Genomic DNA, 25,736 nt, shown 5'->3' with positions numbered 1-25,736 from the left:
CTGTCCCAAAGTCACATTTCTTAGTTTTGCTGACTGCTGTGGTGATGGTCGAGTATCTGCTGTACAGAGCGTTCACTAGTCTATGACTACAGGGATCTGAAGCTCAAGAACAGGCAAACTAACTCAGGGTGCAAGAAATCAGGACAGTGACTGCCTCTGTCTGATGAGGGCGGTTGATTGGAAGGAGCCCTAGGAATGTTCTGGGGTGATGAAATGCTTTACATCGTGCTCCTGTGAGTGGTTACACAGTCTCATTATCTAACAAACTCATTCTTACACTTAAGGCTTGTACATTTCACTGTACGTAAACTTCATCTACAGAGAAAAAAGGAATAACTGAAGAAAACTTTACAAAATAGATGAAAAATAGATAAAAAATAAAGATAAAGATAACAATAAAAAAGATAAAAATGGATAAAAGAAGACGAGTTTTCAGTGTATGGTGTAAGAATCAGTGCAGAGAAGTTTACAGCTTAGCACATCCTCAAAAAAATGTGAATTTGAAGATTAAATGAAATAACATTCCTAAGCACCAATGACTGATTATGTACAAAGAATAACAATCACAGCAGCATCTAACTTCTCCATAAATTAAGGCAGAACATGCTGAGGCAGTGTCTACAGTGTTCTAAGGGCAAAGGCACAGGTTCTTCACTTCCGTATTATGAAGTCCTTATTTTCATCTTTTGTACTAAAGCAAGATGCTTACAGTCCAAGAACACTGAAATACTCCACTTACCATGAGGGGGAAAAAAAAAAAAAAACAATATAGTTGGGGGCCTTCTCCAGTCACCCAGGAATTGGAATGGAGTTGACATTCAGGAATTTGCAAGAGGAAAGATGGTAGAAGGCTCAGCACAGCACCCCATCAGGAGAACCCTACATACTGGGCCTCACTGGCCACAGAACTAGGCTTCCAAGTTTCCGGGGGGCTGGGGAGGAGAAACTCTTCAGACTCCTTGGGAGTGTTAACAGTTACCTTTCTGGGATGGCACTGCGAGGTGGCTTCAGATGTGTTCCTTCCTTTGTTTGGCTTTCCAATTTGTCAGTGATGCATTTGTGATTACTACCATACAGTGTGAGGGAGATGGTTCATATATACGATAGAACAGCAATGGAGTATGAAAATTTTATCTTTGTTGAAAATATTGGAAATTCCTACGGAAAATTCCCTAAGACTAGATCTTACTTTGCCTGGGATAGTCTGAGACTGTGCCTGTCCTCCTGGCATAATTACTCCTCCTATCTGTTTCATTCTCAGAAGTGTCCCAGGTTGGGTGACAAATTGTATAGCCATCAATTTAAGATACTTACAGAGATATTTAATACACACTGGAAGGCTCAAAGTCTATTTGGCTTTTATCCACCCTCAGAGCTTTCATAGACATTTACATGGACTTACCATTTATCATTAAAACTATAAAGGATGATTTTTTTTATTTAAATTTAATTAGCCAATATATAGTACATCCTTAGTTTCAGATGTAGAGTTCAATAATTAAAGGATGATTTCTACAAGAAAATGAATGAGGTGAGATAATCAGTCCCTCAGTCTTTCCTTTATTCCCCGGTGAGCAAGCCCTAATTATCACAGAAGTGGAAAGTTATCATGACCATTTAGAGGGGTGAATTTCCTCTGTGTTTAAAACTTCCATTGGGGATGTAACAGTTCTGGATTGTAGACTTCTTGGGAGCTGACACCGTATAACATGGGCGTCTGGATTGCTTAATTGTTCTTCTTATGACAACCAGGAAATATATAAGTAATTAAAGCTTGCTAATACTGTATTTGCCCATTTTGAAAATGTAATCTTGTTCTGCTTGGAATTTAGCTGTATCTCTAAAGCCAGACTTGTTTTTTGTAGTGTTTAATAACCACTACACCCACCTCCCAATCGTTAAACAAATAGACTTGGAAGTTGTTTAATTATTTGTATGTGCCACTTCCTTCCATAATTTGTCTTCCCACAGATGGCACTCCCAAAATTATTTCTGCCTTTAGTGAAAAAGTGGTGAGCCCAGCAGAACCAGTGTCCCTCATGTGCAACGTCAAGGGCACGCCCTTGCCCACCATCACGTGGACCTTGGACGATGACCCGATCCTCAAGGGGGGCAGTCACCGCATCAGCCAGATGATCACGTCGGAGGGAAACGTGGTCAGCTACCTGAACATCTCCAGCTCTCAGGTCCGGGACGGGGGAGTATACCGCTGCACTGCCAACAACTCGGCGGGAGTCGTCCTGTACCAGGCTCGAATAAACGTAAGAGGTGCTTGTCAAATCAGCTCCTCAAAAAAACACACATAACTCATTGTAGTGGAGAAGAAGGTTTCTGCATGCACCGAGCTGAGTCTTGGAATGCCAAAACAGATCAACTGTTGCTTCCCATTGCCTACCCTTTCCTTCTGACTCCAGAATGGCCCTGATTGGGTTAATGTGGGGGGGAAAAATGGCATTTTGGTTTCTCTAGTCAGCTTGCTCTCTTCGTTACTCTCAGATTTGCCCACTTGATCTTTCCTTTCCCGGTTTATGCTCTGCATGCTCTTCCCTTCCTGCTCTCCTTCTGTTCTAGTACAGTCACGGCAAACCTTCGTGTACATGGTATTTTAACTGACATTCATAGTGCGACATGACATAACCTCCATCTTCATCACCTACTTACAGAGACAGTTTAAAAATTGAATTGTTTCCCTTGTTTTCACAAAAACAGCATGGCGCTTCAGTGCAGACTAGTTGCTTTTTGATTAAATCACCTCTTATCTTGTAATTCAGAATGTTTTAACAGAAGTAGTTGATAATGTACGTTCTTAACACTTCATTCAATTGAAAGTAGTGAAACTAGAAGGAAATAAAAAACTTCTTAGTAGAAAAATCTAAACACAGAAAAAATTGTTTAATTGAAAAAGATGTTTTCCATGAAAATAATCTACATTTTTTTTTCCTCAAGGAAAAGTGTACCCATTTCCACACATGAGATGTACCCTTAAAGTATTTTCAAGAGTATCTTTGTGTCTCTCTAGGGCCTGCGAGCATTCGACCAATGAAAAATATCACAGCCATAGCAGGGCGGGACACATACATTCACTGCCGTGTGATTGGCTATCCCTATTACTCCATCAAATGGTACAAGAACTCCAATCTGCTTCCTTTCAACCATCGCCAAGTGGCATTTGAGAACAATGGCACTCTGAAACTCTCGGACGTGCAAAAGGAAGTGGATGAGGGAGAGTACACGTGCAACGTGCTAGTTCAACCGCAGCTCTCCACCAGCCAGAGTGTACATGTGACGGTCAAAGGTAAGGTTGCACTTACTGTCACCATACAGCCTGTCATGACCCTGCTTTTCCACCAGAACCATGATCAGGAGCAGGGGGTCCTTAGAGGATGCATATTTTCAGTAGGACGATTACTAAGACAGGAATGATAAGGTACATCAGAAGTGCCGACCTCTTTATTCCTGCATCTGGACAAGACCTGTAGTTGGTGTAATTTTCTTTCTTTCTTTTTTTTTTTTTAATTTTATTTTTTATAAACATATATTTTTATCCCCAGGGGTACAGGTCTGTGAATCGCCAGGTTTACACACTTCACAGCACTCACCATAGCACATACCCTCCCCAATGTCCATAATCCCACCCCCCCTCTCCCAACCCCCCTCCCCCCATTAACCCTCAGTTTGTTTTGTGAGATTAAGAGTCACTTATGGTTTGTCTCCCTCCCAATCCCATCTTGTTTCATTTACTCTTCTCCTATCACCTTAACCCCCCATGTTGCATCTCCTCTCCCTCATATCAGGGAGATCATATGATAGTTGTCTTTCTCCAATTGACTTATTTCACTAAGCATGATACCCTCTAGTTCCATCCACGTCGTCGCAAATGGCAAGATTTCATTTCTTTTGATGGCTGCATAGTATTCCATTGTGTATATATACCACATCTTCTTTATCCATTCGTCTGTTGATGGACATCTAGGTTCTTTCCATAGTTTGGCTATTGTAGACATTGCTGCTATAAACATTCGGGTGCACGTGCCCCTTCGGATCACTACGTTTGTATCTTTAGGGTAAATACCCAGCAGTGAAATTGCTGGGTCATAGGGTAGTTCTATTTTCAACTTTTTGAGGAACCTCCATGCTGTTTTCCAGAGTGGCTGCACCAGCTTGCATTCCCACCAACAGTGTAGGAGGGTTCCCCTTTCTCCGCATCCTCGCCAGCATCTGTCATTTCCTGACTTGTTAATTTTAGCCATTCTGACTGGTGTGAGGTGGTATCTCATTGTGGTTTTGATTTGTATTTCCCTGATGCCGAGTGATGTGGAGCACTTTTTCATGTGTCTGTTGGCCATCTGGATGTCTTCTTTGCAGAAATGTCTGTTCATGTCCTCTTCCCATTTCTTGATTGGATTATTTGTTCTTTAGGTGTTGAGTTTGCTAAGTTCTTTATAGATTTTGGACACTAGCCCTTTATCTGATATGTCATTTGCAAATATCTTCTCCCATTCTGTCAGTTGTCTTTTGGTTTTGTTAACTGTTTCCTTTGCTGTGCAAAAGCTTTTGATCTTGATAAAATCCCAAGAGTTCATTTTTGCCCTTGCTTCCCTTGCCTTTGGCGATGTTCCTAGGAAGATGTTGCTGCGGCTGAGGTCGAAGAGGTTGCTGCCTGTGTTCTCCTCAAGGATTTTGATGGATTCCTTTCTCACATTGAGATCCTTCATCCATTTTGAGTCTAATTTCGTGTGTGGTGTAAGGAAATGATCCAATTTCATTTTTCTGCATGTGGCTGTCCAATTTTCCCAACACCATTTGTTGAAGAGGCTGTCTTTTTTCCATTGGATATTCTTTCCTGCTTTGTCGAAGATTAGTTGACCATGGAGTTGAGGGTCTATTTCTGGGCTCTCTATTCTGTTCCATTGATCTATGTGTCTGTTTTTGTGCCAGTACCATGCTGTCTTGATGATGGCAGCTTTGTAATAGAGCTTGAAGTCTGGAATTGTGATGCCACCAACTTTGGCTTTCTTTTTCAATATTGCTTTGGCTATTCGAGGTCTTTTCTGGTTCCATATAAATTTTAGGATTATTTGTTCCATTTCTTTGAAAAAAATGGATGGTACTTTGATAGGAATTGCATTAAATGTGTAGATTGCTTTAGGTAGCATAGACATTTTCACAATATTTATTCTTCCAATCCAGGAGCATGGAACATTTTTCCATTTCTTTGTGTCTTCCTCAATTTCTTTCATGAGTACTTTATAGTTTTCTGTGTATAGATTCTTAGTCTCTTTGGTTAGGTTTATTCCTAGGTATCTTATAGTTTTGGGTGCAATTGTAAATGGGATTGACTCCTTAATTTCTCTTTCTTCTGTCTTGTTGTTGGTGTAGAGAAATGCAACTGATTTCTGTGCATTGATTTTATATCCTGACACTTTACTGAATTCCTGTACAAGTTCTAGCAGTTTTGGAGTGGAGTCTTTTGGGTTTTCCACATATAGTATCATATCATCTGCAAAGAGTGATAGTTTGACTTCTTCTTTGCCGATTTGGATGCCTTTAATTTCCTTTTATTGTCTGATTGCTGAGGCTAGGACTTCTAGTACTATGTTGAATAGCAGTGGTGATAACGGACATCCCTGCCGTGTTCCTGACCTTAGCGGAAAAGCTTTCAGTTTTTCTCCATTGAGAATGATATTTGCAGTGGGTTTTTCATAGATGGCTTTGATAATATTGAGGTATGTGCCCTCTATCCCTACACTTTGAAGAGTTTTGATCAGGAAGGGATGCTGTACTTTGTCAAATGCTTTTTCAGCATCTATGGAGAGTATCATATGGTTCTTGTTCTTTCTTTTATTAATGTGTTGTATCACATTGATTGATTTGCGGATGTTGAACCAACCTTGCAGCCCTGGAATAAATCCCACTTGGTCGTGGTGAATAATCCTTTTAATGTACTGTTGAATCCTATTGGCTAGTATTTTGGCGAGAATTTTTGCATCTGTGTTCATCAAGGATATTGGTCTGTAGTTCTCTTTTTTGATGGGATCCTTGTCTGGTTTTGGGATCAAGGTGATGCTGGCCTCATAAAATGAGTTTGGAAGTTTTCCTTCCACTTCTATTTTTTGGAACAGTTTCAGGAGAATAGGAATTAGTTCTTCTTTAAATGTTTGGTAGAATTCCCCCGGGAAGCCATCTGGCCCTGGGCTTTTGTTTGTTTGGAGATTTTTGATGACTGTTTCAATCTCCTTACTGGTTATGGGTCTGTTCAGGCTTTCTATTTCTTCCTGGTTCAGTTGTGGTAGTTTATATGTCTCTAGGAATTCATCCATTTCTTCCAGATTGTCAAATTTGTTGGCGTAGAGTTGCTCATAGTATGTTCTTATAATTGTCTGTATTTCTTTGGTGTTAGTTGTGATCTCTCCTCTTTCATTCATGATTTTATTTATTTGGGTCCTTTCTCTTTTCTTTTTGATAAGTCTGGCCAGGGGTTTATCGATCTTATTAATTCTTTCAAAGAACCAGCTCCTAGTTTCGTTGATTTGTTCTATTGTTTTTTTGGTTTCTATTTCATTGATTTCTGCTCTGATCTTTATGATTTCTCTTCTCCTGCTGGGTTTAGGGTTTCTTTCTTGTTCTTTCTCTAGCTCTTTTAGGTGTAGGGTTAGGTTGTGTACCTGAGACCTTTCTTGTTTCTTGAGAAAGGCTGTACCGCTATATATTTTCCTCTCAGGACTGCCTTTGTCGTGTCCCACAGATTTTGAACCGTTGTGTTTTCATTATCATTTGTTTCCATGAATTTTTTCAACTCTTCTTTAATTTTCTGGTTGACCCATTCATTCTTTAGAAGGGTGCTGTTTAGTCTCTATGTATTTGGGTTCTTTCCAAATTTCCTCTTGTGATTGAGTTCTAGCTTCAGAGCATTGTGGTCTGAAAATATGCAGGGAATGATTCCAATCTTTTGATACCGGTTGAGACCTGATTTAGGACCAAGAATGTGATCTATTCTGGAGAATGTTCCATGTGCACTAGAGAAGAATGTGTATTCTGTTGCTTTGGGATGAAATGTTCTGAATATATCTGTGATGTCCATCTGGTCCAGTGTGTCATTTAAGGCCTTGATTTCCTTGTTGATCTTTTGCTTGGATGATCTGTCCATTTCAGTGAGGGGAGTGTTAAAGTCCCCTACGATTATTGTATTATTGTCGATGTGTTTCTTTGATTTTGTTATTAATTGGTTTATATAGTTGGTTGCTCCCATGTTAGGGGCATAGATATTTAAAATTGTTAGATCTTCTTGTTGGACAGTTCCTTTGAGTATGATATAGTGTCCTTCCTCATCTCTTATTATAGTCTTTGGCTTAAACTCTAATTGATCTGATATAAGGATTGCCACTCCTGCTTTTTTCTGATGTCCATTAGCATGGTAAATTGTTTTCCACCCCCTCACTTTAAATCTGGAGGTGTCTTCAGGTTTAAGATGAGTTTCTTGTAGGCAACATATAGATGGGTTTTGTTTTTTTATCCATTCTGACACCCTGTGTCTTTTGATTGGGGCATTTAGCCCATTCACATTCAGGGTAGGTATTGAGAGATATGAATTTAGTGCCATTGTATGCCTGTAAGGTGACTGTTATTGTATATTGTCTCTGTTTCTTTCTGATCTACTACTTTTAGGGTCTCTCTTTGCTTAGAGGACCCCTTTCAATATTTCCTGTAGAGCTGGTTTGGTATTTGCAAATTCTTTCAGTTTTTGTTTGTCCTGGAAGCTTTTAATCTCTCCTTCTATTTTCAATGATAGCCTAGCTGGATATAGTATTCTTGGCTGCATGTTTTTCTCGTTTAGTACTCTGAATATATCATGCCAGCTCTTTCTGGCCTGCCAGGTCTCTGTGGATAAGTCTGCTGCCAATCTAATATTTTTACCATTGTACGTTACAGACTTCTTTTCCCCGGGCTGCTTTCAGGATCTTCTCTTTGTCACTAAGACTTGTAAATTTTACTATTAGGTGACGGGGTGTGGACCTATTCTTATTGATTTTGAGGGGGGTTCTCTGAACCTCCTGGATTTTGATGCTTGTTCCCTTTGCCATATTGGGGAAATTCTCTCCAATAATTCTCTCCAATATACCTTCTGCTCCCCTCTCTGTTTCCTCTTCTTCTGGAATCCCAATTATTCTAATGTTGTTTCGTCTTATGGTGTCACTTATCTCTCGAATTCTCCCCTCATGGTCCAGTAGCTGTTTGTCCCTCTTTTGCTCAGCTTCTTTATTCTCTGTCATTTGGTCTTCTATATCACTAATTCTTTCTTCTGCCTCATTTATCCTAGCAGTGAGAGCCTCCATTTTTGATTGCACCTCATTAAAAGCTTTTTTGATTTCAACTTGGTTAGATTTTAGTTCTTTTATTTCTCCAGAAAGGGCTTTTATATCTCCCAAGAGGATTTCTCTAATATCTTCCATGCCTTTTTCGAGCCCGGCTAGAACCTTGAGAATCGTCATTCTGAACTCTAGATCTGACATATTACCAATGTCTGTATTGATTAGGTCCCTAGCCTTTGGTACTGCCTCTTGTTCTTTTTTTTGTGGTGAATTTTTCCGCCTTGTCATTTTGTACAGATAAGAGTAGATGAAGGAGCAAGTAAAATACTAAAAGGGCGGCAACAACCCCAGGAAAATATGCTTTAGCCAAATCAGAAGAGATCCCAAATCGTGAGGGGGGAGAAAGGGGATAAAAAGAGGTTCAGAAAGAAGAAAAAAAAAAAAAAAAGAAACAATTAAAAGAAAACCAATAAGGAAAAAATATAAAAAGGAAAAAATATATATATATATTAGATAAACTAGTTAAAAAACGTTAAAAAAGAAAAGGGTAAAAGTTAAAAAAATTTAGCCGAAGAAGAAAATTGAAAAAGAAAAAAAAATTAAATTAACTTCAAGGCTAAAGAATCATGGGGAGAAAGCCATGAATTCCGTTCTTTGCTTTCTCCTCCTCTGGAATTCCGCTGCTCTCCTTGGTATTTAAACTGCACTCCTTGGTAGGTGAACTTGGTCCTGGCTGGGTTTCTTGTTGATCTTCTGGGGGAGGGGCCTGTTGTAGTGATTCTCAAGTGTCTTTGCCCCGGGCGGAGTTGCACCGCCCTTACCGGGGGCCGTGCTGAGTAATCCGCTCGGGTTCGCTTTCGGGAGCTTTTGTTCCCTGGGCGCTTTCCGTAGAGTTCCGGAGGGCGGGAATGAAGATGGCGGCCTCCCGGTGTCCGGCCCGGAGGAGCCGAGAGCCCGGGGCCCCACTCCTCAGTGCGCCCTCAGAGAACAGCGCCCAATTACTCCCGTCACCCTGCCTCCGGCCGCGCTCCGAGCTGACCGAGCCTGCGACCGGTTCAAGGTAACCCCGAGCTGAGAGTCACTCCTCGGCTCTGTCTCTGTAGCCGGCTTCCCTGTTCTAATACCTGCAAGCTCTGCGACACTCAGACACCCCCGATCCTTCTGTGACCCTGCGGGACCTGAGGCCACGCTGCCCTGCGTGGGCTTCACCCCGGTTAAGCCTCTGGAGCGATGTCCCTCAGCGGAACAGACTTTTAAAAGTCCCGATTTTGTGCTCCGTTGCTCCGCCGCTTGCCGGGAGCCGGCCCCTCCCCCCGCGGTCTATCTTCCCGTCGCTTTGGATTCACTTCTCCGCCCGTCCTACCTTTCAGAAAGTGGTTGATTTTCTGTTTCTAGAGTCGCTGTTCTTCTCTTCGATCTCCCGTTGGATCTGTAGGTGTTCGCAATCTTTAGATAAGCTATCTAGCTCATCTCCCGCTACCTGAAGTCGTCTCAGCTGCTACTTCTCCGCCATCTTGACTCCTCCCTGGTGTAATTTTCTTTTCATGTGGATTTTTGGGTTGGTTTTCCAGAGGTTATGTGTTTCCAGAGGAACATACAGATGTTCCTCCACTTACCATGGGATTATGCGCCAATGCAGTCATGGTAAGTTAAAAAGGTAGTAAGTAAAAAATGTGTTTAATACATCTCACCTACCAAACACCGTAGCTTAGCCTAGCCTACCTGAAACACGCTCAGAATCCTTCCATTAGTCTACAGCTGGGCAAAACCATCCAGAGCAAGTCTGACTTTAGAATAAAGTGTTGAATATCATGTAATTTATTGAATACCATTCTGAAAGTGAAGAACAGAAAAGTTGTCTGCATGAAGAATGGTAGCAGTATCGGAGTTTTCCCTCCTGACCGCAGGCTGATGGGGCTGTGGTCCGCTGCTGCTGCCCAGCATCACGAGAGAATATCTCCTGCATGTCACTAGCTCAGAAGGTTCAAATTCAAAAGTACAGTTTCTACAGAATACACATATCACCATCATTAAATAGAAAAATTGGAAGTTGAACCATCCTAAGTTGGGAACCATGTGGATCTTTCTTTTCCTAAAAACTCCTAAAAGTAAGTTCTTTTAGAATCCAACCTGAAGAGGTTTTCTAATGGATAGGGCTACAGACAAACTTCTCATCTTGAGTAGTTGAGACGGTCAGAGCAACAATATAGGAATTATGTGATTAAAGGGACCCACTGAAAAATTTCTCGACTTTTAAATGATTCTTTACATCACAGAATTTAACCATCAGATGAATTTGGGGGTCATGCAACTCAATCTCAGTCTTCTTATTAGTAAAGACCACTAAAATGACAAGACCCACCCCAGGACACACAGCCCTGTAGTGGCAGACCCTTAGGGGAAGCTGTTTCTTCTATCCCCTAAGTCAGTTTCTTCAGCTGAATATAAAAAGAAAATTTTCAATTCTGTAAATAATCCACATGATGCAGGTCATGAAAATAACTCTAAAATGCTATGAAACAATTTCAAAATTCTGTAGCAATAGCCTTCTGCCTGCTAAGCTATCTATCTGAGTTATTCCTACATACTGATAATTGTTTTCTAATGTTATGGGTACAGAGTTACATAGGCTTTCCATGGTCATCCCCAACCTTTTTTCTCCCTGCAAACCTCCTCAGTTTACCTCTTCATGATACATATAAACACACACACACACATACACACGTGTGTATATACAATCTATGTAATATTTTATGGATTCTATGTTATATGTATAATATAATAGATACATTGCACATAAATAATTTTGAATCTTTTATTTTTTTAAAGATTTTATTCATTTATTTCACAGACGGAGAGCATAAGTAGGCAGAGAGGCAGGCAGAGAGAGAGGAGGAAGCAGACTCCCTGCTGAGCAGAGAGCCCGATGCGGGGCTCGATCCCAGGACCCCGAGATCATGACCCGAGCCAAAGGCAGAGGCTTTAACCCACTGAGCCACCCAGCTGCCCCAATAATTTTGAATCTTTTAAAAAGAGCCATATATCTTAAGAATTTTCTCAAGTCATTAGAATTTCTTGGTAAACCAGACTATGATAGCTACATAAAAGTTCATTTTTGGTTGTATTTATTTCTTTACCATTGATGAAACATCTGCTCAATGCTAGGTTTTACTCTAGGCATTGAGGAAAGCAGAGATGAAAGATAGGCAAGCTTCGTCCCCTGTGGCGCTCCCCTTCCAATCAAGAGAGACGGACGGTAAGCAAACAGCACAAGTGAATGAACCAGAAAACACTTTATAATACTCAATACAATGCAGAGGAATAAAACATGGTGGTATCTTAAAGATTAGCTGCCCTGGAGAATTAGAAGTTGTATCAATGATACAACAATGATTAGAAGTGTCTGGCACTCTAGTGTCTTAAAATTCATCAGTCTATCATGCCCTTCGAATGAATGTCTTACCCACACCTCTTTTGTAACATGATAAATTGATCATTTGGAAATTACTGGTTTGCTGAGTTACGTGGATCTTTGAAATATCAACAGAATTTGTTGAATAAAATCAAAGTCTCATCAGAAAAGTCTTTAAGTATTGGGAAGCTGAGAGGCTCATATCAACAGGTACAAGTTTTACAAAATTCTATGTTTTTGCTTGAAAGTTTGAATTTTGTTATTTGCAGCAAATACAGTCAGTTGTGATCATAGGAGAGGCAGGCTATATCATGTGGGGGTTTTTTGTTTTGTTTTGTTTTGTTTTGTTTTGTTTTGTTTTGTTTCCATCTAGGACAGTGTCCGCCAGTTGCACAAGCCTGAATAACTATAGCTTTTAGGTAGCCATTCTTGGAGGAAACAATAGAATTCCATGAAAAGTGTGCTTAGTGGAACTTGTAATTCAAACAAGTCACAAGTTACTTTCCTTCAAGACAACCGTCCTGTGCAGCACGCAGACGGTGCTTTGTGCCTTCTTCCCATTTCGTGACACAGCAGAGAATGCTGAAAATGACACCCACTCAAGGTTTAAGTTTTATTTAAAATTATTTTTATGGATTCATCTGTGAAACCAGTTTCAAAAGCAATTAGATTTGGGTGGTGGTAAACAACAGGAGGACGACTCCTACATTTTGGTGGCACTGCCATGATTTGGGCTAAGGCCCCCGTGGTCTTACCCACTGTGACTTCTGGGTATCCATGCAGAGGTCAAGCCAATGAGAAAACTAAGTAATTTCTTAGTGTTACAATAACAATGGTTATATTTTTGCAAACCCCGAAAATGTTCTTAGGGGTTCCTCGGGGTCTTCAGACTACATTTAAAAAAATATCTACTCCAGTGCTAACTATTTCACTTATTTCTAATATTTAACTGTTTTGGATGATGTGTCAAATGAGCTTCTCCACACATTGGCCTTTATCTCCTTGTACGATGATATCTTTCAGGAAAAGTTGCCAGAAATGTGACTGTTGGATAAATGGATACAGATATTTTAATGCCAATTTTTAGGAGACAAATTCAAACAAAGACTATTTGAATTACTCACTTTTCTTCTTGAAATTTTCTAGACTAGCCTAAATCAATGTATTAACCTTGATCCTTTTAACCTCCAGTGACAGAAACCAACTCCAACTAGCTTACACCCAAAAGGAGAATTTATTGGCTTTTATCACCAAAGTTTCCATCATTTTAGGAAACAAATGAATCAAATGGTTTTGTTTTCAGGAATTTCTTTTCTTGGGCACCTGGGTGGCTCAGTCAATTAAGTGTCTGCCTTTGGCTCAGGTCATGATCCTGAGATCTTAGGATCAAGCTCTGCATCTGGCTCCCTGCTAAGTGGGGAACCTACTTCTCCCTCTCCCTCTGCTTGGCACTCCCCTGCTTGTGTTTTCTGTCAAATAAATAAATAAAATCTTTTAAAAAAGGAATTTATTTTCTTCTAGGTATATAATATATAGAATAATCATTTTCAGGTCCTTGGCAAGGATTGTCAAACAAAAGGAAAATAATATTTTGCACGGTGTTTCATTACAATTGCCTGGCAGGAAATGGCTGGCGGTGGGCAAGGCACTTGTAGGGATTTGGGATTCGCAGTGCTTAACAGGGCAGTCAGGGAAGGCTTCTTTGAGAAGCTGACATTTGATCAAGGACATAGAAGAGGGCAAGAGAGCCAAGCATGTATCTAAGGGAAAGAACATTCTATACAAAGGGAACATAAAAAGGCAGACTTGGCCACCTGGAGGGCCAGCACAGAGGCTGTGGCTGGAACAGAGTGAACAAAGGGTAAATTAAGAAGGGTGGAGTTAGAATTAGCAGGACCCTTTCATGTAGGACCCAGTACAGCAGGGATGAACTCTAAGGGGTTGAGTTTTTCCTGAGTGAGATGAAGGGGTTGATCAGATGATTTTAAACAGAGATGTCACAGGGCCTGACCAGATTGCAAAAGGATACGTCTGACTCTTGTGCTGAGACAAGGGACAAGCAGGCCCCTTGCTAGAAAGCTAATGCAGGGGAGAGGTCGGGGGCTTAGGCCAGGGAGAGAGCAATGAGGGGGTGAGGAGCAGACAGGTTCTAGATCTATTTTTAAGGTCTACTCAGTGGGACTTCCTGATGGATTGGATGTGGGTGAAAGAGGATAAAGTTTCAGCCTGAGCAATGGAAAGAAGAACTCGGCCATTAGTTGAGTCAGCAGAAGGTGCAAGGAAGCCATTTAAGGGAAGAAATGGGAGACTACTCTTTGATGTATTGAGGTCGAACTATTAAATGGATCCACTAAGTAGGCAGTTGGATAGACAGGAGTGGAATTCAGGATGGTGGAATCTGAGCAGTAGATTTGGAGACATTGTGAATAAGCAATGTGTAAGTCACAGGCCTATGTGTGACTGTCAGGAGCTGTGGACCTCACTGCAGATTCTCATTCATCGAGGCAGGTTCATCGATGCCTTAGTCGGACTCACATTAAAACCTATTCACCAAATGTCTGAAGATAAAGTCTGATGAAATTTATACAAGAACTCTTTAAATACAAATCTGCCTTTCCTAGAAGAGGATGATCTTGTTGATTGCAAAGAGCAGAAACTCCAATCAGACTGGTTCAACAGCAGTTGTAACAGTGTGAGGAGGGGAGAGGTAGCGATGGAGGTCAAGGTTGCATTACACTAAGATTTGGGAGGGGCAGATAGCATAAGTCTAAGAAAGGCCTGGTCTAGACATTTTTTTAAAAAATTATTATTTAAAAAAAATTTGTTAGTTTCAGGAGTGGAATCTAGTGATTCATCAGTTGCATAGAACACCTAGTGGTCATTACATCACGTGCCCTCCTTAATGCCCATCTCCCAGTTACCCCATCCCCCCCACCTCCCCTCCAACAACCCTCAGTTTGTATCTTAGAGTTCAGCTTCTCCTATGGCTTACCCCCCTCTCTGTTTTCATATTATTTTATTTTTCCTTCCCTTCCCCTATGTTCATCTGTTTTGTTTCTTAAATTACACATGAGTGAGATCATTAGCACAATACCCTCTAGTTCCATCCATGTCCTTGCAAATGGAAAGATTTTTTTTGATAGCTGACTAGGATTCCACTGTGTATATACACTGTGTTTATTCACATCTCCTTTATCCACTCATCTGTTGATGGACATCTGGGCTCTTTCCATAGTTTGGCTGTTGCAAGGCATTGTTGTTATAAACATTGGGAGGCAGGTGCCCCTTTGGATCACTGTATTTGTATTCTTTGGGGTAAATGCCTAGTAGTACAATTGCTGGGTCATAAGGAAACTCTACTTTCAACTTCTCAAGGACCCTGCATGCTGTTTTCCAGAGTGGCGGCACCAGCTTGCATTCCCACCAACAGTGTGGGAAGGTTCCTCTTTCCCCGCATCCTCGCCAGCATCTGTCATTTCCTGACTTGTTAATTTTAGCCATTCTGACTGGTGTGAGGTGGTATCTCGTTGTGGTTTTGATTTGTATTTCCCTGATGCCGAGTGATGTGGAGCAGTTTTTCATGTAGACACATGTTGTCTACACAACACAAATGTTGGCCATTTAATTACCATCTGAAACTTCTCTTTGTTCCTTTGGTTTCCCTCTACACATCATTCACTCAGAGCAGCCTCTCTATTTGGCAAGAAAACTCTCGTCATCTCTGGATTCACGTGAGCTTTCCCCCATGATTCTGCATAGGGAAATCAGAAGGAGGGACTCTGGCAGTCTCTCTACAGATCACCATCCATTCCTGGACCAATCACTGTGGCCAGAGCTATGCAGTGTCTGGACAGGCTGCCTGCTTCCACCCATACTCCTTTACTAGGGAGAAGGTTGAACTATTGAAAGAAGGAGGAAAATGAAATTAATAGCCATAGCAAGCTGTCTTAAGATAGTAAATTAAAATATGAATAGGACTGAGAGTGACTCCTGACTGTGTATTCACTTTACTTAGTAACAGGTGCTTAATAAAAAAAAAAAAAAAAAAAAGGCCCCCACATGGGTTAAAACCTCAGAAAATAAATTCTATCCAGTGGTTAAGAATTCTCCCCAAAAGAAACCAATCCCAGGGATCAGAAGAATCATGTTAGGTCATGGAAGCCAAGCAAAGACCAGTGATAGAAAGCGTGAGGATGGGGCGTCTGGGTAGCTCAGCTGGTTAAGCATCTGCCTTTGACTCAAGTCATGATCCTGGGGTCCCGGGATTGAGCTTTGCATCAGGCTCTGCACTCCGCGGGGAGTCTGTTTCTGCCTCTCCCTCTGCCCCTTCCCACTGCTTGTGCTCTCTCTCAAATAAATAAATAAAAATCTTTAAACAAAGCGGGTGGGGGGAGGAAGTGTGAGGGAAGGAGCCGGATGGAAGGAGGATGTCAGGTACAGCAACCAAATCAGACAGACAAGGGGACGAAGACAGTAGAAAGACCTCTAGATGCAAGATGACATTGAAACCAAGCAGAGTCCTACGAAACCTATAATAGCCAAGCGAGCAAAGCTGGAGACGTCCCTGGCAGTCTCTAATGGTAGCCTTCTAGATGACAGGTTACATCTCTCCGTGGAGCCTCCCCTATAGGAATATCACACACTAACACAAATTTGATCAGGAAGACTTTAACAGTGGGTTTGCCAGGAAGCCTGGAATACTGAATTTGCTAAAAAACTGTGTTCATTGGTGTTGATGAGATGTCTGTAATTTTTTTATGCAGATGTCTGGGCAGAAGAGAGAGCATATCCTTTTGGTGAATCATTGCTTCAAAACATGATTTAAAAGGAACATTTCCTAAATGAAATACGGTTGTTGGGTATCCCAGCTTACATTTATTTCATCTTTTCTGTGTTGATAGATGAAACTGTAGTCGCCAAAAGAGGAAATTTCAGGCTGGGTGAACAGGGTTAACCCCACATAAGCCTGCGTGGTACATCCCAGGTGAAAGATCACAGTCTGACATCCCCTTTTATTTATTGACTCACTGGTCATAGTTACCCACTTTGCACCCTAGCAAAGATATTGAATAATTCAGTTTAAGAGGCCACTTGCATTTCTTGCTTAAGATGGCTTCTAACTTTAAATATATAGTAATAATTATACACCACAAACAGTTTTAGCCTTTACTCAGATGTCATTAGAAAGGTTGCAACCAGATTGACTTCTGAACACTTACATTTGAATTTTAAAATGTTTGGAAATGAAATATGTAAATTAAGCCACAGTCCAGTGGCTGGGATTATAGTCTATATATGTTTCTAAAAGATTAATAACCTTTACTTATTTCAATTATGATAAAGATTATGATAATGGAAAAAATAAGAAATCAACTAAATTGTAGGAAAAGACTGATTTTTTACTTTGTGAATCCATTGGAAAGCAGTCTGTTCTTATTTTATTTACATAAATACAGTTCGATTACCTTTCTTGTTAGACTGCACAGTGAATATTTTACTCAGATAATTTCAGAGGAGCAAATATGTTGACTCACAAGTTGGTTTCCTTGGAAAGTGGGCCCCTTGTTTCCATCAGTGATTCCACAAACGGGGGGAGCACATTGTTTTCATCTTGTTGCCCAAGGATTCTCTGCTAACTGAAAGCAGCACTGTGTGTGTGTGTGTTTGTGTGTATGAGTGTGTATTAGATGACATTTGGAAAAAAATACGGTTTCTCTCTCTCTCTCTCTCTTTTAAGATTTTATTTATTTATTTCAGAGAGAGACAGACAAGCACGAGCAGGGGGAGGACGGAGGGAGAAGCAGCCTCCTGGCTGAGCAGGGAGGCCGACATGTGGCTCAATCCCAAGACCCTGGGTTCATGACCTGAACCCAAGGCAGATACTTAAACCCCTGAGCCACTCAAGTGCCCCTAAACGATACTATTTTTTAGTTGTGTCTTGTTTGCTAATAGTCTGGGACCTTTGATTATTTTGTAGCATTGACTTAGAAAATTTGAAAAAAAAAAAAAAAGCAGAAACTTCATAGATCAATTTAAACACCATGTTAATTATTGATAATGCCTAAAACTTAAGCAGTTCTGAGTTCTGTTAGCCAACCAGAAGCACAATTTGCTGCTCTCGAACAAGTCGGGAGAAATGAAAGTCAAATTCCCTTTTTTCACTTCATTTCAATTTAACTAGCAGGGTTATATTTAACACATTTCAAAGCATTTTCTTTCTCATTTTAGGTGCCACAATGAACTTGAACGGTGCCTAATTGAGTGTTTTAATTGCTAGGGACCAGCACTGCCAGGAAAGTTAATTGGCTGCCACATAAAAATGTCACCTTCTATTTATATTTATATAAAACCTTATAGTTTACAAACACTTTCATATGTGTAACCTTAATTAATGCTCACTGTGACTCTGTAACGTAGAGGAAGCATAAGCAGAGAAACAGAACAGAGAGTGAGCGGGAAGGCTTGCTCAGAACTGCCCAGTAACGTCGTCAGGATTCAAACACACGCCTTCGGATTCCAGTTCACCCTGTAGTGTGTTTCAGAAAAGCAATCCACATTGCAGGGCGGAAGCAAGGAGAAATTAAGACAAAGAACTCGGGAAGGAAGCTATTAAAAGTTTAAGGAGATGATTTAAAAAGGAAGGGAGTGAGGTTGTTGATGGCTTGATTTAAGAGAGGGAACGAGATCTAGTTACATGGACAAGCAGTAAAAGGGGGAACAGATTTGGAACGTGAGGGTGGGGTTGGACCCAGGGCCACTCCAGGAGTTCTGGTCTGGGTGACAGAGAGGCTGAGACAGGGAACCTGCAGTGTTAGTGGCTTGGGCAAGGCTTACGGACGGTAGGGTTTAGTTGAAAGCATCTGAACCAGCCTCCTGGATTCAGACCATAGGAACTCTGAAAGGCAGATTTGGAGGGTTCACATTAGTAGAGAGAGGGGGAGAGAGAGTGTGTGTCAACACCATAGGTGGTCAAGAGTGTCTGAGAAGCATCAAGCTTTCAGAATTATTTTTCCTGAGTTTTTAAAATAAACGTTTGCCGATAACCAAATGAGATGCTGCTGCTGGCAACACAGCAAGAGCAATCACGAACATCAGCTCCTTCCTACTTCTTTTCACCACGGTCTTTGTAGCATTTTCCCTTCCTGATTTAGCACACGCCTTTCTCATGTCTTGCTCCGAAGCGAGAGAAGAATTCGGTGTCATAGGCAGTATGTCTGGCCGAACACTAGTGACCCTCTGTGTTCAGCAGGGACCACGTTCTGCACAGTCTGACCTACGGATTCTGCCCCAGCGAGGTGCTTTATCGTAGGCCGCACCTGCTCCGTGACCGTGGCGGTCTGGCAGTGTTGCTGGGGCTGCAGCTGGGGAGGTTAATGCCCAATTAAACACGGAGTCCACTCCCATCTCTGAGTGAGCAACCAGGAGTGCTGTCTGCTAATGACATCGCTCTTCAGGAGCTTCTGATGGCTGATGTCGCTCAGCCTGGGCAGAGGCACAGCTCCGTGCACAGAAACAACATGGGCAGCGCCCCCCACTCCCACTTCCCGTTCCCAATGCTTGCCCCTTTGCTGTTCCAGCTGGAGACCTCCCACCTGTCTGCTGTTCCAACAAGGCTCAGAACTTACCTCGCTCAGGAATGGAGTTCTTCTCTCTTTCTCTCTTCCACCAGCTACTGGAGTCACTTACACATCTGTTGGTAGAACACATGGTGTTTCAAGCTAGTTTTCTCTTTCACGTGCCTCATTAAAATTGAGCAGTGTTTCATTTAGGGTCCTGTTTGTTGGGTCTGGTGTGGCCCAAGTTGTAGTCATTCACAAAATGTTTATATGGATTTTCAGCAACTTCTTAGGGAAGGTGTAGTTTCTGTTATGAATAATATGGGAGAAATTAGAAATTAGAAATTTCCCCTCCTGGTAGAGGAATGTAGGGGAAGACATTAAATGTGTAATCCTTTTGTGCGATTTTATGGTTTCAAATGGGAATTTATAGTCCTTTGGTTAGTTTTTTTGAAGATTTTATTTATTTTTTTTTTCCAAGAGAGCAAGAGAGAGAAAGCATGCATGAGTGGGGGAAGTGAGAGAAGGAGAAGCTGACTCTCTGTCGAGCAGGGAGCCTGATGCAGGACTCGATCCTAGGACCCGGGATCATGACCTGAGCCAGAGGGAGATGCTTAACTGACTGAGCCACCCAGATGCCCCTTAGTTAATTTAATATTCCAGTGTGACAGAAGAAGGCTGATGAGGTGGGGGACTTTCAGCACTCCTCCTTGCTCAACTACCAAAGAACATCCCTGTTTGATGGGCTCACTGACTACATTTACTCCCCTGGCTGAGGATTCATACTCAAGTTCCTGCAAGAGAGAACTACTTCCCTTAGGTTAGGGGGTCAGAATCGAGCTCCAAAATCCCCTGGCGTGTCTTCTTCAGATGGGTTTGTCCTGGGGATAGAAGCTCTTATAAATCCCCTTCCACTCTAGAAAAATGAAGCTGATACATTTCTTTAAGGAAATCCTTCATTAATTTTTTTTTTTTTAGAAATAATATCTCAAACTGTTTTTCTCTAAGTAGAAGAAAAGAAAAAGATTGTGTGTTGGATTTTTTTTTTTTAAGTCAAAGATTGCAGTTTCTACTCAGTGAAAATTAAGATTGTAGGAGAAATCATGTTTTGCTCTACTGGTGCTTGTTAAACATGGAAACTTGGAGAAGGAGACAATTAAGTAGAGATGAGAAAAAAGAAAGAATGACAGGAAAATTATTACACCTTCCCTGCCTAACCCATAATCAGTCTCTTTGCAAATATACACACATGTACACGTACCTACACACACACATACACACTGTAAAAGACCCTCAGGTAGTGCTTAACCAGTAATGCTCCGATGATATTTAAAGTCAACAAAAACCCTTCTCAGTTATTCAGGATCATACAGTAGGATCTTTTGTGTAGATTGGTACATAACACAACTGTGTAAGTCTGTGCACACGTGATACATGACATAAATAATACGTGTGTGTTTTATTTATATATAACTATAAAACATACTCATGGGTTAATGCCATGCATACGTATGCGTATGTGTATTATATTCATACATAGATAGACATGAATAAATACAGAGATGCCCACATAGCATAAAGAGGTGGTAGAAAGATAGCGCCACAGGGAGGTACGTGAACGTGGAGTTCACGTGGGTGAGACAACCATGTGATACTCACCTTGCCCATTTTTCCAGACTCTCTTCTGCAGCCGCTTTAGGCACTGAGCCCGTCCTGATTCTGTGCAGCCTGAGCACCACACAGTTCCTCCTTCTGCTGGATACAAATCTGCCTTCTCTCATGGTTCCTTTTCTCTCTGGTCCCATTTTCCCCATTTTCAGTTCAGCACTAAACATCAGCTCTCATCCTCCACATAAGCTAAAGGAGGACAATGCTGAGCCTTTGTTTCCAGCAAACTGTCTCTAACGTATCTGTGAGGGTGGACGGATGTGCCATCTCCTCTCAGAGAAACCTAGCCCTCCAGGCATTTTCTAATGCCCAAAAGAGGGGAATGGGAATGTCACCACCATCCTGAAGATAAGCATTCTTTCACATAACCCGAAGCCTACTGTGAAGTCACTCCTTTGGGCTCATGAACAAAATCCCCCAGAGGTGCTGCTGACTGTCCCATTGAGAACTTCTGTTTTGTCAGTATTTGCTTTATGCCCCATCATTATCATCAGTTTATATACGTTCCACATTTTGCTTTACTTGCATTTATCTTTTTTTTTTTTTTTTTTAAACCATCCACCGATTTTGCTATCATTCCTTCTGGTCTTGTCCACACTTATTCATATGCGTACTTAATAGGCTTATTTTTTAATGTATATTTTATTTTTTTTAAAGATTTTATTTATTTATTTGAGAGAGAGAAGAGGTGCTGAGCAGGGGGAGGGAGAAGGAGAAGCCAACTCCCTACTGGGAGCCCAAAGTGAGGAGGCTCGATCCCAGGACCCCAGGATCATGACCTGAGCCAAGGGCATACGGCTAACCTAGGTCATCACCCAGGTGCCCTTAATAGGTTTATTTTAAGTCTACTTTTTATGCCCTTCTGAAGATATACATATAAATGTGTATTAAAGCATGAAAAGTAAACCCTTAGGCTTTCCTCCAGCCCTTTGACTCTCTGCACAGTGCACGATGAAGATCCTTGTCAGTGGGCCCATGCGTGATATTAACTTAGTGTCCCCAGTGACGGCAGAGCGCTCTCCAACATACCAGTTTACGCTGCCGCCAGTCACCCAGGAGAGGTCACATTTCCCCGTATCTCTGCCCCACATCTCCCCATATCTCTGGATCATCTGCCTTTCTAAATGCTGCAAATCTAAAGAGCGTAGATTTTATTTTAATTTGCTTTTCTTCCATTCCTACTGAGCTCGAGCATGACCCTCTTCATATTCTTATTAGATATTTGGGAGTCCTATCTATGAATTTCCTTTGCTTGCTTTACCATCATTCTTCCCGCTTTGCTTGGTTCCTTCATGTATCTCTTCTTACATAGAAATTGTTGTGAGTATCTTTGTCAAGACTGTCTCTGGGCTCTCCACTTCACCTTTGATTGTCTTCCGCAGGGTCTGGATCAAGAAGTCTCTGAGTTCCTAGAAGATCTACTCCAACATTATTTTCTGTACTCACTCTACGTTTATATTTCCGCTGTCCACATTCAGGTCTTCCATCCACACTGAGGGTGGGAGATACAGTACAAGTAGGCATCAATTTCTTCCTTCTCTGTATAGTGAACCAGTCTTCCTAATATCATTTATTAAATGACCCACACTTCCCTCTCTTTGTCACCCACCAAGATTCTACGGAGGTGTTTTCAGAGATGATTCTAGTTCTGTGGAAGGTACTGAAACTTTCTCGATGGATATTTTATCTATTTTTTTAAAAGTTTGTCTTTTCCTTATATTTGTGGCACATAAATCTGTCTGTATGTGTTCGATTACGTTCAGTAATTGTGTTATGTCTCATCTCTAGGTTTTTTTAAGATCCTTTATTGATCAATTATCAAACAGGTGTTAATGTTACTAAATGTAGTTGTTGATTTACCTATTTTCTGCTGTAATCTCTGATTTTTTGTCTTGACTTATATGATTGAAAAGTTTCTCTTTTTGCCTACATCGTTTTCACATCTTCCTGGTAGATTTTCCCCATTTCTTCAACTCCTGCTTTTCTGTAGCCGTTTGTTTTAGGATGTTGCATGGATCCAGTTTTTAGTGGTGTGTGTATGTGATGTTTGACACATAATTAACACCTATGTGTTTACTTAAATTAATCTTATATCAAAGATATGTTGTTCTTCCAATCCAAGAGCATGGAATGGTCTTCCATCTTTTTGTGTCTTCTTCAATTTCTTTCACGAGCGTTCTGTAGTTCCTCGAGTACAGATCCTTTACCTCTTTGGTTAGGTTTATTCCCACCAGGTATCTTATGGTTCTTGGTGCTATAGTAAATGCAATCGATTCTCTAATTTCCCTTCTGTATTTTCATTGTTAGTGTATAAGAAAGCCACTGATTTCTGTACGTTGACTTTGTATCCTGCCACGTTACTGAATTGCTGTATGAGTTCTAGTAGTTTGGGGCTGGAGTCTTTTGGGTTTTCCATATAAAGAATCATGTCATCTGCAAAGAGAGAGAGTTTGACTTCTTCATTGCCAATTTGGATACCTTTTATTTCTCTTTGTTGTCTGATTGCTGTTGCTAGGACTTCTAATACTATGTTGAACAAGAGTGGTGAGAGTGGGCATCCTTGTCATGTTCCTGATCGCAACGGGAAGGCTGCAAGATTTTTCCCATTGAGGATGATATTTGCTGTGGGTCTTTCATAGATAGATTTTATGAAGTTCAGGAATGCCCTTCAATGGACGAATGGATAAGGAAGATGTGGTCCATATACACTATGGAGTATGATGCCTCCATCAGAAAGGATGAATACCCAACTTTTGTAGCAACATGGACGGGACTGGAAGAGATTATGCTGAGTGAAATAAGTCAAGCAGAGAGAGTCAATTATCATATGGCTTCACTTATTTGTGGAGCATAACAAATAGCATGAAGGACAAGGGGAGATGGAGAGGAGAAGGGAGTTGAGGGAAATTGGAAGGGGAGGTCAATCATGAGAGACTATGGACTCTGAAAAACAATCTGAAGGTTTTGAAAGGGTGGGGAGTGGGAGTTTGGGGGATCCAGGTGGTGGGTATTGGAGAGGGCACAGATTGCATGGAACACTGGGTGTGGTGTAAAAATAATGAATACTGTTACGCTGAAAAAATAAAAAAATTTAAAAAAAAGCTATGTTAGATTTTAGATCTATCAATAGTCCCATATTTTCCATTTACTCTCTATTTCCTGTTATCTGCCTTTACCCTGTACCAGGTAGACTCACTCAAGTACCGGTTAGATTAGTTAGATTAGTTAGTTAGTTAGATTTACAGTATGATCTGTTTATACTAAATGGTCACAAATATGTTACAATCGTATTTTCATACATAGGAAGTTCTTTTCCCTAATTATTCAGTTCAGTCACAGAATTTGTTATTTTTTTCCAGAAAGAATTACTTATTTGTTATGTATATTAATCTAGGCATGCAGAGAAAATACCTTGGTTTTTCAGACCCGAATTTTCACGTAGTCTCGGAGTGCTGACAACATGTCATCAATCAGCTTTCACTCTATCCATCATTCACTCAAAGACTCAGAACCTGTAACTGCTGAAGCCTACCTCATCTGAGTCCCCACTGAGAAAACACTGAAACGAAGCAGAGAGTGGTACACAGACACACAGCTGTCCTAACTGCCTGGAGAGCCAGTTCTGCAAAATTATGCAGATGTGAATATTGTGTAGATAGAACACAGAGGGACGATTATGTTATCTGTCTGTTTTCAGGCACTGAACAATACTGTTCCTTCATTATATCACTAACTCAGCGCCCTGAAATTTATCAAAGTAATTGAATTGACTTAGAGCTTTACTGAAATAGTGTAACTACCTTTTTATCCCCTTGTTTCACTATGACATATTTCAGCATTTTTTAGAGGGAGGGAGAGAGAATCCCAAGCAGGCTGACTGCCCAGCGTGGAGCCTGGTGAAGGTGGGGCTCTGTCTCACGACCTTGAGATCATGACCTAAGCTGAAATCAAGAGTCAAATGCTCAACCAACTGAGCCACTCAAGTGCCCCATATTTTAACATTTTGCTCAAGAAATGCAGCAACTTGAAGTCAGTTGTAATTAATAACCAAGTTTCTAAAGAAGGATGACCTTTTCTAAGTGTCATGGAAGATAATTCTCAAGTAAATAACCTTTTATTACTGATAATCCTTGTAAGAAAAGCTGCTTGGGAAGCGGAGCTACGTTTTAAAATGAATGCCAGTCCTTTTATGAATCTTGCCTATCTCTGTCATGTAGTCTTTCTGTCATCCCCTCTGGTTAGAGTCACCTGGCTTTGCTTCCATCGACACAGACACAAGTAAAATAATTGCAACCCATCTAGGTGAGTTTTTTCTCTACTTAGATTAGTGAAACACAAGCTAGGTTTCATTTTCTTTCTTTCTTTTTTTCTCTTTTCTTTCTTATTTTTTTTTTAGCATGTTCCAGGATTTTATTTTATTTTGTTTTATTTTATTTTTAAACTTTATTTTATTTTTTTCAGTGTTCCAAGATTCATTGTTTATGCAGCACACCCAGTGCTCCATGCAATACATGTCCTCCTTAATACCCACCACCAGGCTCACCCAACCCTTCATCCCCCTCCCCTCCAAAACCCTCAATTTGTTTCTCAGAGTCTACAGTCTTTCATGATTCATCTCCCCCTCTGATTTCCTCCAACTCACTTCTCTTCATCTCCCCATGTCCTCCATGTTATTCCTTATGCTCCACCATAAGCAACAACAATATAATAATTGACGCTCTTTGCTTGACTTATTTCACTCAGTGTAATCTCCTCCAGTCCCATCCATGTTGATACAAAAGTTGGGTATTC

The 25,736-nt window shown here is 41.0% G+C and overlaps 1 protein-coding gene across 1 annotated transcript in view; it reads left to right on the top strand.

Annotated features, from left to right (window-relative positions):
* Positions 1 to 25,736, top strand: part of LOC111155672 (DS cell adhesion molecule) — a 766,750-nt gene that overhangs the window by 459,437 nt on the left and 281,577 nt on the right. The window contains exons 8-9 of the mRNA XM_022515961.1: positions 1,972 to 2,268; positions 3,020 to 3,295. Of these exons, the coding sequence (XP_022371669.1) occupies positions 1,972 to 2,268; positions 3,020 to 3,295 (573 nt within the window). The remainder of the gene's footprint in view (positions 1 to 1,971; positions 2,269 to 3,019; positions 3,296 to 25,736) is intronic.

This window comes from Enhydra lutris, unplaced genomic scaffold (assembly GCF_002288905.1).
Source record: "Enhydra lutris kenyoni isolate GAN:26980312 unplaced genomic scaffold, ASM228890v2 scaffoldscaffold43, whole genome shotgun sequence".
In the NCBI taxonomy this organism is placed as follows: Eukaryota; Metazoa; Chordata; class Mammalia; order Carnivora; family Mustelidae; genus Enhydra; species Enhydra lutris.
Note: the sequence above shows the minus strand (reverse complement) of the source record. Positions and strands in the feature narration are given on the sequence as shown.